The 15,264-nt window shown below is 44.4% G+C and overlaps 1 protein-coding gene across 1 annotated transcript in view; it reads right to left on the bottom strand.

The window, feature by feature from the left end:
• Positions 1 to 15,264, bottom strand: part of map3k5 (mitogen-activated protein kinase kinase kinase 5) — a 193,990-nt gene that overhangs the window by 133,217 nt on the left and 45,509 nt on the right. Inside the window, exon 4 of the mRNA XM_085997514.1 lies at positions 4,330 to 4,523. Coding sequence (XP_085853640.1) covers positions 4,330 to 4,523 — 194 coding nt within the window. The remainder of the gene's footprint in view (positions 1 to 4,329; positions 4,524 to 15,264) is intronic.

Here is a 15,264-nt window from a genome sequence, read left to right as displayed (position 1 = left end):
ACAGACACACACAAGAGCAAAAAGGGCTATATGGAATTAACATAAGAGGAGCAAGATTGAGGTTTGCTGAAAATCTATTGCCTTTAATGGCTGGCTTGCTGTTATTTTCTGCAGTTATGATACAGAGTGGCTTGTTGCATTTAAAATGTCAAAGTAATTCTGATTAAAAAGCCTGTAGAGAAGGATTCAGAAGCATTAATGTTAGAGTAAGGGACAAAGAGCTAATGGAAAAATTAGATGACAGGATGATGTTTTAATTAGCACAACGCCTCCAACTCTGAAATGGAGCTTGCTGGTTAAATCACGATAACAGCACAAGCCATTCATCTTAGCTAAAAAATAAGCTTTGACCTTTTTTCCTGTCAGCAGCAAAGAAATATGAATTCCTCCACCCACCCCCCACCACCCCGCCCTCTCTCCCACTCTCTAGTTCTCTCCCATTCTCCTGAAGATGTTAACTCCTGCTGGGGCATAGTTCCACAGTCCTTCGTCATTTTCTTGCGCATGACCCGGCTGGTTGTTTTTCACGTGTGAGCTTAGAGAGGCAGTGACAGCAGGTTATTCAAACATGAGGGGGCGTCACAGATGAGCCCAATCCTGTCCTCATCCAATGTCCACACATGTGCACTATCCAGCAGGGGTCACTGGACAATGGTCAGGAATGTGAAATCTGGATGATTTTTCTAGCTCACTTATCCAAAGGTGCCAAGCCAAAGGTGACCTCAACAAACACCAGTCACTGAACGCAAGACATCCCTGTCTCTATGATTCCTTCGCATACGAAGCAGTACATTTACCACTGAGCAACTGGAGTAGCAACTTCTGCTATTCTATGTGGACTGGTTAAGTTCGTCAATCCAAAATAGCTTTATCGTGAATGAATGACTGGTGGCTGGCCAATCAAAAATGTTCAATTTGCTCACATATACAATGATGTGTTGCAGTAAGAAAGTCACTGTAGAACACTTTCTTGATAATTGTTTATAACAAAGAAAGGACTTGTATTTCTACAGCACCTTTCACAGCCTCGGGCTGTCCCAAAACGCTTCACAACCAATGAAGTATTTTCACCTACCCAGCAAAAGTCACTGCACTTCAAAAGTAAGTCATTGTGTAAAGTGCTTTGAGATGGTTTCATGTGAACGCTGTATAACTGAAATTTTATTCCACTGTATATTCAGAGCTTATTAACACAAATAAAAAGGGATTTTTAAACAATAGGTTTGGAAGGAAGTAACTCATGAAGGGCGGTGACAATTTGATGTATTTTAAAGTTGTTCACATGGCTCGGTGTAGGTGGAGGAGGGGGAGGGAAGGAAATGAATGCAATTTTTTTTAATTGCTCAACAATACCACCCTGAAATTAGAAAAACTATTGTAACCAATTGTACCAAAACTAAACATGCAGAGCCTGTATCCTCCAACTGCAGTGTACTCTGGACTCCTATAGGGAAGCTAAGTAGCTAACCACAAGAGAAGTTATGCTAGTTTTTCCTCCCTCGAATCAGCAGGGCGCTCTGCCTCTGTTCAGGGCTGCACCCAGAGACTGGCACTGTGCCATCTAGGGGAAACCCAAACAGGAACATCAGCAGAGACTGGAATTAGAATCTGGTTCTCCGCCACTGCATAACACTTGTACATAATCCACCATCAAATTTAACTGTTTCTTTTTAAGTTTAGATTTTGGTTTTGCAACTTTAAAATTGTAATTTGTACTATAAAGCTAACATTTTATCTTAGTCCTGATAAGCTCCATTTACAATTTTAAGAGCATGCACACTCCTAGTTACACCAGAGCTCAATTATATTGTGACAAATTTAACACATTCCACATTTTAATTGGTAGAAGACATGAGCATTCAGATCTTGGTAAAACACATTTCAAAAACTGTTACATTTACAGGATTTTACCAAATGAACATCTTGTTCAGTTTTAATCATTGTAAAATGTTTTAACCATTAGGACATGATTTCGATGGAGGAACACAATCTAGAAATTAAGTATATAAATGTCATTTGCACAGACAAAAACTTACTGAATTTTTGAACGTTCTCTCTTTCTAGAACCAAGTATAAAGAAGAAATGCAATTTGTGTTTTATTTAAGAAATGCAAATATTTATTTCTTGCTAGCTGGTCTTTCCGTAGAATATGATTCCCAATAAGAAAAGCTACGGTTACAGAAATATAGGCCCCAATTTAAACTCTAGGCAGGTTTTGGGTGGGTGGCCTTGTGAGTTAGAAACTTGGCTGTTCTTGCAGAAATCAGGCCCGGGCTATTTTAACTCCCAAGCCTCATAGTTGGCCCACTTCCCACTCAGAATGAGCAGGAAGTGGGTGGGAAGCTGCAGCTGGCCTAAAGAAAATTAGGCAGCCCATGGCCGCTCGCAGGCACACAGGTAGGTGTTGGGAAGGGTGTTCCAGGAGGGTCTTGTGGAGGGGAGTCCGGGGCAGGAGAGATCCTCCTGCTCTTCCCGGCCCAAAAAGAAAAGTATAAAACTTACCTTCCAGGGCATCTTTTCTGACCTGATTTAAACAGTTAACTTTGATTCATGGCCAGGTTTCCTGCTCAGGCTGGAGATAAAATTGCAGTCGGTGCTTCATGAGGTCATCAGAGTAGCCTAAGCTACATATTTAATTAAGGAACCTGTCAGCTTATGGGTAGGCGACCAAGTGACCTAGGTGGCTTTAAATGCTCACCTGTCAGGTTTCCGCATGCAGGTAGGGTTAAAAATCATGCACCACCTCCCTAGATTTGCTACAATCGCAAACACCAGTGAAGCAAAAATACTTTTGTACAAAAACTACAACTTATATATTTATATAGCGTCTTTAACACAAGCAAACATCCCATGGCGCTGCACAGGAGTGTTATAAAACAAAATCTCTGACAAATAAGTAGATATTAGGGCAGATGACCAAAGCTTGGTCAAAGAGGTAGATTTTAAGGAGCACCTTAAAAGGAGGAAAGAGAGGTAGCGAGGTGAAGTGGTTTAGGGAGGGAATTCCAGAGTTTAGGGCCTTGGCAGCTGAAGGCACGGCCACCAATCGTTAAGCGATTAAAGTCGAGGATGCTCAAGAAGGCAGAATTGGAGGAGCGCAGACATCTCGGGGGGTTGTGGGGCTGGAGGAGATTACAGAGATAGGGAGGGGCGAGGCCATGGAGGAATTTGAAAACAAGGAAGAGAATTTTAAAATCGAGGCATTGCTTAACCGGGCGACAATGTAGGTCAGCGAGCACACGGGTGATGGGTGAACAGGAGTTGGTGCGAGTTAGGACACGGACAGCAGAATTTTGAATGACCTCAAGTTTACGGAGGGTAGAACATGGGAGGCCAGCCAGGAGTACGTTGAATAGTCAAGTCTAGAGGTAACAAAGGCATGGATGAGGGTTTCAGCAGCGGATGAGCTTAGGCAGGGGTGGAGTCGGGTGATGTTACAGAGGTGGAAATAGGCGGTCTTTGTTATGCTGCGGATATGTGGTCAGAAGCTCATTTCAGGGTCAAAGATGACACCATGGTTGCGAATAGTCTGGTTCTGCCTCAGATATTTGCCAGGGAGGGGGATGGAGTCAGTAGCTAGGGAATGGAGTTAGTGGCGAGGACCAAAGACTTGATCTTCCCAATATTTAATTGGAGGAAATTTCTGCTCATCCAGTACTGGATGTCGGACAAGCAGACTGACAATTTAGAGTCAGTGGAGGGGTCGAGAGAGGCGGTGGTGAGGTAGAGCTGGGTGTCATCAGCGTACATGTGGAAACTGACGCTATGTTTTCGGATGATGTCGCGAAGGGGCAACATGTAGATGAGAAATAGGAGGGGGCCAAGGATAGATCCTTGGGGGACACCAGAGGTAACAGTGGGAGCGGAAAGAGAAGCCATTGCAGGTGATTCTCTGGCTACAATTAAACAGGTAAGAATGGAACTAGGCGAGTGCAGTCCCACCCAGCTGGAGAGTGGCGTTGGAGGAGGATGGTGTGCTCAACCGTGTCAAGGGCTGCAGACAGGTCGAGCAGGACAAGGAGGGATAGTTGAGCTTTGTTACAGTCACATTGCAAATCTATAGCAGTCCTCATCTCAGGACATTCTCCTCCACCTGACATGGATATTCATTCAAAGCTTAAAAGAACAAATGCTGGCTGCTCTGGCTTTGGATTGTTACCCTGGCACATTGAGGAAAATTATTGAATAGATAAAACAGATAATTTACAGATAGCTGAACAAGCAAGCATTTTAAAACTATTTTACAAATCCACCGAATGTGGAGGCTTTTTTGTATAAACTTTTTTCTTGGTGCAGAAACATGATTATTTGTGTAAAGAAACACCTACCAGCAGCTGACGTGTGCAACCTTCAGCAACTGAACAAAGCGATCCACTAACGGCATGCAGATAGGCCCAAGCAACAACTCAAAATTCGGCTGCATTAGCTCACTCAAGCCCTTCATATAGCTGCTCTCACAACAGTATACCTTGTTGTGTGGAGTCACCATGTATGGCATAAAACTGTAGTTTCCACAGGAGGTCTGTAACAAGAGCACAGTTGCACCAGTGTCAGAAACATAATATTTCCTCATATTTTACTAAATTTGATAACAAGTCTACTTTTTTCCCCCCTCACCATTTCTTTTGTCTCCAAATAATACATCAAAGGTAACTTTGATACATTATATACAGATAACGTTTGCCACTGAAAAGTGTATTGCAGAATTTCACTGGGGTTTCACACAGGCAACAGCGAGGACTCTTTTCAAATGGACCAATAGATTAGCCAATGCCACCAGGACAAAACATCACTGCAAGTGCCCTCCTCTAAGGTAGGCATTGGAGGCTTTGCCCGAGATTATGGAAATTACGGGCCAGGTGTTCTCACAAACAACCAATCTACTGCGTGTTACATAGAAACACTGAAGAGCTCTCGGTAAGCTTGCTAGGTTAGATGTTTTTCTGCAGTGTAGACAAGCATCAAGCAGTAGCAGGAAGAAGCCAATAAAATGTATGAGAGTTCGTAATTAAAAGTAAATCATTTTAACATGCAGTCTCATTAGGAGCAGCTTGCATTACATGTTTTTGATTGATGTTGGAAGTGTTTTGAAAAAAAATTAGTTTTAAACCGTGCAGTGAATTCATAATCAGCCTCATTTACAAAAGGAGTTTTGTTTAACATACACACCAGACTGATTCCACACATCCAAGAGTTAAAACAATCACCACAAATAAAATTTTAGGTACTGCCGTTAAGCAACATGTGAATGTTGCAAGTACAATAAAGCTTAATTTATGGATTTGTATAAGCATGTTTGAAATTACTCCTCCCACAAACTGATCTTACTGCACAATGCTTCTGAGAAGCACAATCGCACTTTAAGATGAAAACAATATAAAGCATGAATCATTGTACGTACATAGTGGCTTGTAACAAATAAAAAAACTATTCTTGCTGTTGAAATATGCAATGGGAGAATGACAATCTATCTATAGATATGGTATTTGTCAACTGGATACAATACTCAGCTCTAATCCAGTCAGATTGCTATAGAAATTACTTCTGTAAACAAAACAATCAAATTATGAACTGCAAAGATAGTCACAGATGCTGCAAAAAACCTCCTGCAATATTTTTTCATTTTAGCAAAACCTACTCATTTCATTTAAACCTTGGAGGGTGATCTTTCAAAGATAAAGATGTCACCTCAATTTCCTCATTCTATATGTGACCTTTAAGTAGAATCATATTCTCATCTGATCAGGCAAGTAAAATGGCAAACAGGAAGCCCCTAATGGAGCAACATGGCATGTTGTTCTTCCACTCCTTTAACTGTTAAATAATGGACTAACGTCCTTTATACAGTTACTTTTTGGTGGGTTATCCTGTTTTTTACCAAATGTACACAGAAGTGTTTCCAGCATTTTCTATCTTTAAAATTATAATTGATTTCTCATTGCAGGTTAGTGTTGGATAGACCCGCACTCCCAGTCTATGGTACAGAACCAAATAGAGGTTTTGGTGTCTGCCATTTTAGACAGGATTTTCAATTCAGTGCAGTCTAGATAAAAGAGATAAGTTACAAGCTTTCAATGTTCTCTTACTAATCACTATGATTCTCCATGAAAGCAGGATCCTGATCCAAATGTCACATTTTCTGGACATATTTGGACCAGGAAGATCCAAATCTGACTGGGAAATATTTGATGGAGACACTGGGAGCCAAAAACCAAGGACTGCCATCCTTCACCATTCGGCCATTCAGGACCGAGATGAGGAGAAATGTCTTTACTCAGAGGGTGGTGAACCTTTGGAATTCTCTACCCCAGAGGACTGTGGAGGCTCAGTCGTTGAGTATATTCAAGACAGAGTTCGATAGATTTTTGGATATTAAGGGAATCAAGGGATACGGTGATCGGGCGGGAAAGTGGAGATGAGGTAGAAGATCAGCCATGATCTTATTGAATGGCGGAGCAGGCTCAAAGGGCCAAATGGCCTACTCCTGCTCCTATTTCTTAGGTTCTTGTGTTCAAGGGTACCAGGCATAAATATGCAGCCATATTAGTCAGAAATACAACTCAAATAAATTATTTGCAACCTCATTTTAGTCAGAACTTGTGATCATGTTTTTGACATAAAAAGTAGATATACCAAAAGGAAAATACTGAGGGCGTGAAATTGGTCTAAGCCAGTTGTGTGGAATGGGCTTATAGCTAATTGGCAGTTCATTTTACACCACGCCCAATGTTATTTATCATTGCAGCTAATTTAACTTTTTCAAGTTCAATGGTTGCAGTGAAGTGATGCACCCAACCCCCCTCTTTCTTATACATGTGCACACCACACACATGTACACACAGATGGGTGAAAAACATACAATCTAGAATACCCATCATATAACTGGACTTCCAGAGAGCCTTCAGTAAAGTTGTACATGAAAAGACACTGCTATCCTAGGTAAAACTTGGAAGTGGTTCAGGAATTGGCATTTATATAGTGCCGTTCACAACCTCAATATATCCCACATTGATGAAGTACTTTTGAAAAATCGTCACTTTTGTAATGTTGGGGCATTCAGCAGCCAACTTGCGCACAGCAAGATCCCACTAAAATAAATAACCAGGTAATCTGTTTGTGATGTTGACTGAGGGATAAATTTTGGCCAGGACACCAGGGGAACTCCCCTGTTCTTCTTCAAATACAGTAGTGCCATAGGATCTTTTACATACACCCAAGAGGGCAGACAGGCCCTCAATTTAACCTCATCAGAAAGACCGCAATTCTGACAGTGCAGCACTCCCTCAGTACTTTATTGAAGTGTCAGCCTAAATTATGTGCACAAGTCTCTGGAATGGGACTTGAACCCACAACCTTCTGACTCAGAGTCAAAAGTGCTACTACTGAGCCAAGGCAGACACTAAAAGAGAGGTCATTATTTAAGAGAGTGTACTGAGTGGAGTACTCCTGGATCAGTGCTGGGGTTCCTTACATAAGAACATAAGAAATAGGTGCAGGAGTAGGCCATTTGGCCCCTCGAGTCTGCTCCACCATTTAATGAGATCATGGCTGACCTGATCTTGGGCTCAGCTCCATTTCCCTGCCCGCTCCCCATAACCCTTCACTCCCTTATTGTTCAACAATCTGTCTATCTCCACCTTAAATATATTCAATGACCCAACCTCCACAGCTCTCTGGGGCAGAGAATTCCACAGATTTACGACCCTCTGAAAGAAGAAATTCCTCATCTCAGTTTTAAATGGGCGACGGACCTTATTCTGAAACTCTGCCCCCTAGTTCCAGATTCCCCCATGAGAAAACGTCTTCTCTGCATCTACCTTGTCGAGCCCCCTCAGTGTCTTATATGTTTCAATAAGATCACCTCTCATTCTTCTAAACTCCAATGAGTGTAGACCCAACCTGCTCAACCTTTCTTCATAAGACAACCCCTTCATCTCAGGAATCAACCAAGTGAACCTTCTCTGAACTGCCTCCAATGCAAGTATATCCCTCCCTAAATAAGGAGCCAAAAACTGTACGCAGTACTCCAGGTGTGGTCTCACCAATACCCTGTACAGTTGTAATAGGACTTCCTTGCTTTTATACTCCAACCCCCTTGCAACAAAGGCCTTCTGGTTCTGATGTAGATAAACAACCAGGATTCAGCAAAAGAAATGCAAGATTCTCAAGAGGACACCAAACTGGTGGGAGGCATGAAAGCCTGATCCAGCACTCAATGATTTACAAAAGGATTTGGACAATATTTTTAAACTAGTAGATAAAATTCAATAAAGGCAAGTACAAGGTGTTACGCATTGTAAGAAAAAATAATGGGGGACATACTTCCTTAATGTGTCAACTGAGCTGAGAAAAGGCTGAATGAGATGAAGGGGCGATAGTACGAGTCAACACTGATGAAAGTAACAATGACTCTCTTAAGGAGCTCTTGATCAGTTATATACCTCCGTGCAGTCCCGCTGGTAGCATTACATGGTGACATGACTAGTCCCACAGAAACAACAAACTTTGTGGCCTTCTTTTGGTGAGAGTTAGGATCACTATATTTCTAAGAATATTGATCTGTTTTTACATTACTTCTATTTCTAACAAAGGCAGGGCTGTAACAGTCAGAATTGGTTTAAATTGTGTTCTCAAATCCTGTCTTTTCCCCCTCAATGATGCTGTTAACATTGGAGAAGAATGAATTTCAGGACCAAGGACATTGTACTGTAAAGATAGGCACGTATAAATAAATAAACTAGGTGGATGATATTGAGCTTAAAGAATTATTAAGATTGAAATACATAGGCTTTTTAAACATGGGCTTTTCATCACAGCAGGGGATTGTGTAAGAGAAAGAGATTGCTGCAATGTAAAAGGCAATATGTTGCTATAGAGCATGCATCAAAGGTTGTTTACAGTACAGCTATGGTTCAGGAAGACAATGCGAAGTAGCTGTATCGTGTGAAAAGGCATGGGGCCTCTCATCTCTGTTTGTCAATCAGTTTGAACAACTGGGTGGCCATAAAACATCAGATAGTGTTGCATCCAGCAGGAAGCAAACCATAAAGAAAATGGTCTAAGAATCGATACAGTGTTATTACTTAGGTAGAAAGACCACTTGCTATCTTCAAGACCCAGTGGGCAGAACAGGCTTGGAGAAGCTATGTTCACGGTCCGCCATTAAATCTACGCACATGAGTGATTAGGGGCAAGGCTAATGTGTGCTGTTCTGTATGGGTGTTTCGGGTTAATGTTAAGTCACTTAATTTATTGTTGACAAATCAGACATATTACTGTCTCTAGCTTTTCAGGTCTGTTTAAAGGGTAAAAGACGTATCCAACTGTTTGGCCAGCCAGCCAGGAGCTAAGACTAGTAGTTGTTTTAACATGGAATCGGGGACGGGCCAGCTCTGATTTTATAAGACCCATACAGTACTAGAAGCGATAAGGTTGCTCCTCTTGGATATTCGAGCAATGAGTAAATTAGAGTATGTAGTCCAGTATCTCGTATGGCATGGTGGCGCCTCCCTCGAGATTAGAGATCCTGTGGGTAAAACAACCTCCCTAAGTGAGTTACTGGAGAAGATGCCCGAGAAGGATTTTTTGAGCAAACCCAAACAGGACGGGACTAGTCTGGCGCAATCCAAGGATTATTTTCTGTAGTCAGAACCCTGTCCGCAACAAATAAAGTTTTTTAAAAAGAGTGTAAGCAATTGAAAGAGGTTTCCCAAAAGGATAGGACTGAGACCGCTGCAATACATAAGAAACTGGCACACTGAAGGCGCACCAACATCAGTGTTCTCGCTCAGGCCAACATCCTCAGAATCGAAGCTTTGACCACGCTCAATCAGCTCCGATGGACGGATCACATCGCCCGAATCGAGACACCCAAAACAAGCGCTCTACTCGGAGCTCCGACATGGCAAGAGAGCCCCAGGTGGCGCTTCAAGGACACCCTCAAAGCCTCCTTGGAAAAGTGCAACATCCCCTCCGACATCTGGGAATTCCTGGCCCAAGACCATACAAAGTGGAGGAGAAGCATCCAGGAAGGCGCCAAATACCTAGAGTCTCTTCGCCGGGAGCAAGCGGAAGCCAAGCGCAAGCAGCGCACGACAACCCAAGCACCCCACCCAGTGTGGAAGCAAGTCATCCTCAGTTCCGAGGGACTGCCTAAGAAGAGGACATAAGAAAGAAAGACTTACATTTATATAGCGCCTTTCACGACCACCGGACGTCCCAAAGTGCTTTACAGCCAATGAAGTACTTTTTAAAGTGTAGTCACTGTTGTAATGTAGGAAACGTGACAGAAAATTTGCACACAGCAAGCTCCCACTGTAGTGTATGTACCCGTCTACCTTTAAGGGAACTATTGAATGTAACCGTTCACCTTTAAGGGAACTACTTTAGGTGTGGCACTATTTGTTTGGCTTCTGTATACTGTAATACCGATAGTGACCACACCAGTATATAAGTGTTGTGGCAGGATTGCTGGGGCAGATTCGCCCGGACCTTCGAATAGTAAAGACCTGTTTTGTTTGTTACTTCTGAAGTCTGTGTATTTATTAACTGCACAACCCACAGACTTTACAGTGGCAACGAGTCCGATCGTACCCTGCAGCAAGATTACCAAAGCAAGAAGAGCGTCGAAGAGAGGCAACCGCCCTCGTCGTGCTGCTGGAAGAAAACACGAGGCTGCAGCAGGAGAAAGGTGGAAGACTTTAGCAACAAAAGCTTCCATTAGCAACAGGCACTGACTACCCTTCTACCACGGTGCGGAGTGAGCCGATCAGCAGGGAACAAGGCGGCTGAAGAGACTGTGAGTAGGGGAAGGTGTAGAAGTATCCGGAGGATAAGGGCAGAGCACTCGACCTCGGTCGAGGGGGAGCTGTGCCGGCCAAAAGTCGGGTCCAACGGCGTCGGGTGACAGCCGGACCGCGATCGGCGGGAAAAATCCGGGCAGCGACCGCAGCCACGAAGCGCTGAGCCTGCGAGTAGGCGCGGGAAGAGAAACCCAGCCGCAGTCGGGGAGGGAAACACCGGTCTGCGAGAGGGCTGGGGAGGCGAACGGGAACCGTGCGGGTGAGAGCCGGGTGCGGAGAGAGAGACTGCGAGGAGCCAGTCCAGCGGCTGAGCTGTTCTCCACCAACGGGGTACTCAGAGCCGGCAAAACCGAACGTGCGGGAGTGGGTGAGAGACACAGCCGAAAACGGGGTGAGAGACTGCGCGAGAGCCAGTCCAGCGGCTGAACTGTTCTCCACCAACGGGGTACCCAGGGCCGGTAGCACCAAACGTGCGGGTGAGAGAGCGACAGAGCCGGGGACGGAGAGAGAGACTGCGCGAGAGCCAGTCCAGCGGCTGAACTGTCCTCCGTTAACGGGGTGTACCCAGCACCGGTAGAGCCGTGCGGGCGGGAGGAAAAGACATAGCCGAGTAAGGGGAGCTGTGCGGAAGCCAGCCAGCGGTTGAACCTGTCCGCTGTGGGGGAAGCGTATCCCTTCCACCGGGAAGAAACGCGGGAAGCCGCCATTAGGCGGAGAAGACGCCAGAAGCGGGAAACCGCCATTGAAGTGGGCGGGGCGAGAAAGGAAGAGCGGGAAACCGCCATTTTCGTGGGAAAACCGCCATCTTGATTGACATACCGCCATTGAAGCGGGCGGGGAGAGAAGGAAAGAGCGGGAAACCGCCGATTTCGCGGGAAAACCGCCATCTTAGAAACAAACAAATAAATAAGAATACTTAAAGAAATACTGGTGCTGCTCCCAAGGGAAGAAAAATGCCTAAGCGAGGGAATATTAACGACTTTAATTCTGAAATAGAAGACTGGGCCACGTACGTGGAACGCATCGAGATCTATTGTGAAGCCAACAAAATAGAGGAAGACGACAAGGCGATAACATTGTTAAACTCGATGGGCGCAAAGACATACGGGCTCTTGAAGGATTTACTAGCACCAGCTAAACCGGCGGATCAGTCTTTCGAAGAGATTGTGGCTGTTCTGAAGGACCACTTGAACCCCACACCGTTGATGTTGGCTGAACGATTCAAATTCTATGCAAGAACGCAACGGAAAGACGAAAACAACGCAGAATACTTGGTCGAACTGCGTAGGCTAGCGAAATACTGCCAGTTCGGAGGGAATCTGACAGAGGCACTGCGAGACAAGTTCGTAGGCGGATTGTCCAAGGAAGGGACGCAAAAGCGCCTACTAGAAGAGAACGACCTTACACTTGACAGGGCTGTCCTTATAGCCGCATCACACGAAGCCGCAGCGAAAGGAACGGCGGAAATGCAACTAAAGGCGGCGGCGCTCGGGGTGGACCAAATTACCTCGAGTACAACAAAATGCTATCGTTGTGGGAAGACAACACACGACCAGAATCAATGCTGGTTTAAGAACCAAGAATGTAGGAAATGTGGCAAACTGGGTCACATCGCTAAGGTATGCCGGTCAGGGAAGAAGACCAACAACCAAAGGAAGCCATCACAAGAAAAGTACAACAAGGTATACAAGGGGGCTGAGAAGAGTTCAGACGAACAGAATCCAGACTCAGATCCAAACGGCCAGGAGCTGGGTAGTCTGAGTATCCACCATGTGAGTAAGGAAGCTGACCTACAAACTATCTGGGTCATGCTAAAAATAGCTGGAGTCCAAGTGAAAATGGAGTTGGACACTGGATCAGCTGTATCAGTCATAAATCGAGGGGATTACCACCGGCTATTCTCACACATACCCTTAAGAGATACCAAGTTCGTATTGCAGACATACACGGGGCATAAAGTATACCCCATAGGAAAAATAAGAGTCAAGGTGAGAGATAGGGGTAAAGAACACCCAAGAATGAACTTGTATGTACTACATGAGGGAGGACCACCACTTCTAGGGCGGGAGTGGATCAAGAAAATAGACATGGAGTGGCACTACCTACAAGCAATGACGAGTGAGGACTCGGTGCAGACAAGCAGCTCAGACTCTGAGCCGGAAGACGATAAGTCCAGCCCACGTATGAAAAACAAGGTTAACATGAACTCACTGACTAAGGTTGGAAAAACGATGGCGTGCATAAAGACAGAGAATTCTGAGTCTGTTCAAGTCACAGACATATGCATTACGGAGGAACACCGAGCTCGAACTCAACGTTATTTCAAAGTACGACAACAATTCGAACAATTAAGTTACCGTCTCGTACAGGAGATGAAAACAATGAAAAAGTTCTATGACACCGAATGGGAGAGTCTGGAAAGACAACAGAACCTGCTGGCTCAAGCAGAGAGCGACCATAGAGCCATCGTGACCAATTACCGATCACACCTCCCTTATGATGTTCAGGAGTTAGAATATTTGCATGATCTAGAGATACAGCATAAAGGCAAACCACGCTACACTGAGGATTTTGTTCTGCAATTGGAGACGGAGCTAGTGCAGGCAAGGTTAAGAGAAGCTGAATCGCAGTGTGCACTTAGAGATGCAGAAAAAAATCTTGGACATGGAAAAGAGAAACGCTTCTTTACCTGATGTGAATAATGTGGCCATGTTGCAAGAGGAGCTTATCACTCAGTTAAATGAAAATAAAGGGAAAATGACTGAGATAGACTGCAAGAATAAAGAAGATTTGATGGCAGTGAGACTTCAAGAGGCAGATAGCATAGCAGCCTTGGCTGAACTCCAACAGGAAATTGCGAAAGAAGCAAATGAAGAGGAATCTTCAGGAAGCCGGGATTTTATTCCAGTTCTTCTCTACGACTCCTTACAAGCAGAGTGTGAGAAGTGGAAAGAACAGTATGAACAGGCCCAGGCTACAATTCTGGAGGGGATTAACTCGGCAACCTCCGAAAAGCTAGTTTCAGTAGAAGCATATGAACAACTAAAGGTTGAACATGAGCAAGAAGTCCAAAGGCTGCAGGAAATTCTTGATGAGCTCAAGGCCAAGACAGACTCATCGGTAGAAGTTCCATCCATAGATGAGAATTTAGCGGTGAAAGACATGGACATCTTGTCTTTCATGTTCTGCCAAGAACTCAAAAATATTGGAGGAAACCCAAGACAAATATGAGGCGGCAATGACCGAGGTTCTGCGACTTGAAGAGCAGAGTCAACTGGGAATCCTTTCAGTGGAAGGGAACTGTAAGAAACACAGAGACTGTAAGAATGGGCTCTGAACATGAGCTTGGGAGCATCAAGGCGCAACTTCTTCGAGCGCTTGAAACCAAAGTACAAGAGGAAAGGAAGGTGAAAGCATTGGAGGGAAAGGTGGATGAAATGGTGAAGACTCTGATCCACAGAGTCCCCGCGGAAGAGTTAACGGTCAGCCAACTCCTTCACATGCTGAGAGACAAGACTCCACAATGGGAACACGAGCTTCAATCTGCAAAGGGAAGGAATTCGGAGCTCCCAAAAGTTACAGAAATAACTGAGGTGGCAACACAGATTTTGTGTTACAGTTTACTCTATGAAGAGTTCGTTGAATCACATCAATGTGAACAGAAGAATGTTGAAACAGCTGCTTCAGTAGAAGGATTAAATAGCCTGATACCGCAATCCCCGGTGGAAGGGAAGGTATTGAACTCACAAATGAGGTCAGTAGTGAAGGAATGGCAGACAACCCAGGAAGAGCGGGATGAATATGAATGCATGAAGAAGTCTTTTCAAGAAAGATGTCTAGGGAAGGAACCACCGTCAGCTAACGTCCAGACGGGTGAGGAGGAAGAAGAAGGCTCTCTCGCTGGCCTAACTCAGGACGAACCCGAATATTACCATGACCTGTTGAGTGACACTGAATAGTACGAGGATGTGGTCTGCCCAGCTTGTGATGAAAACTCCCAAAGTGCTGAAATCCGGAGGAAGCACTTAAGGTCTAAGGAACATAGAGAGTTGGTGGCGCTACAGCTGGCAGCCGAGAAAGGAGCTCCGAGAGTTTCAAAAAGGCAGAAAAGAAAAAGAAGAAGCAGAAGATAATAACTGTCTAAAATATTAGCACTTCTACCATCTCAGGCGGAACACTACGAAAGGAGCTAAATTAGTTGAAAAACTGGAAAATGTCAAGACAGCCAGTTGGTTGTAAAAGTCCGCACTGCTGGTTCAACAGGACGAAAGTTCAAGCTGTTACGTCAAGAAAAAGGCTATGGAGGAGTCACGCTAGCCAGGTGAACCGGCTACACCAAAGAAATGTTGTTCGGAACGAGTCAAGATCAGAGACTGAATCTATGAACTGTTTCTGCAGAGACTGAACCTGTGAACTGTTCCCACCGAGATTATATCTGTAAATTGTTTTATATGACATTGA

The sequence above is a fragment of the Somniosus microcephalus genome, chromosome 9, assembly GCF_052327205.1.
Source record: "Somniosus microcephalus isolate GS21.2 chromosome 9, FLI_Smic_1.0, whole genome shotgun sequence".
Lineage (NCBI taxonomy): Eukaryota > Metazoa > Chordata > Chondrichthyes > Squaliformes > Somniosidae > Somniosus > Somniosus microcephalus.
This window is presented reverse-complemented; position numbering and strand designations above follow the sequence as displayed.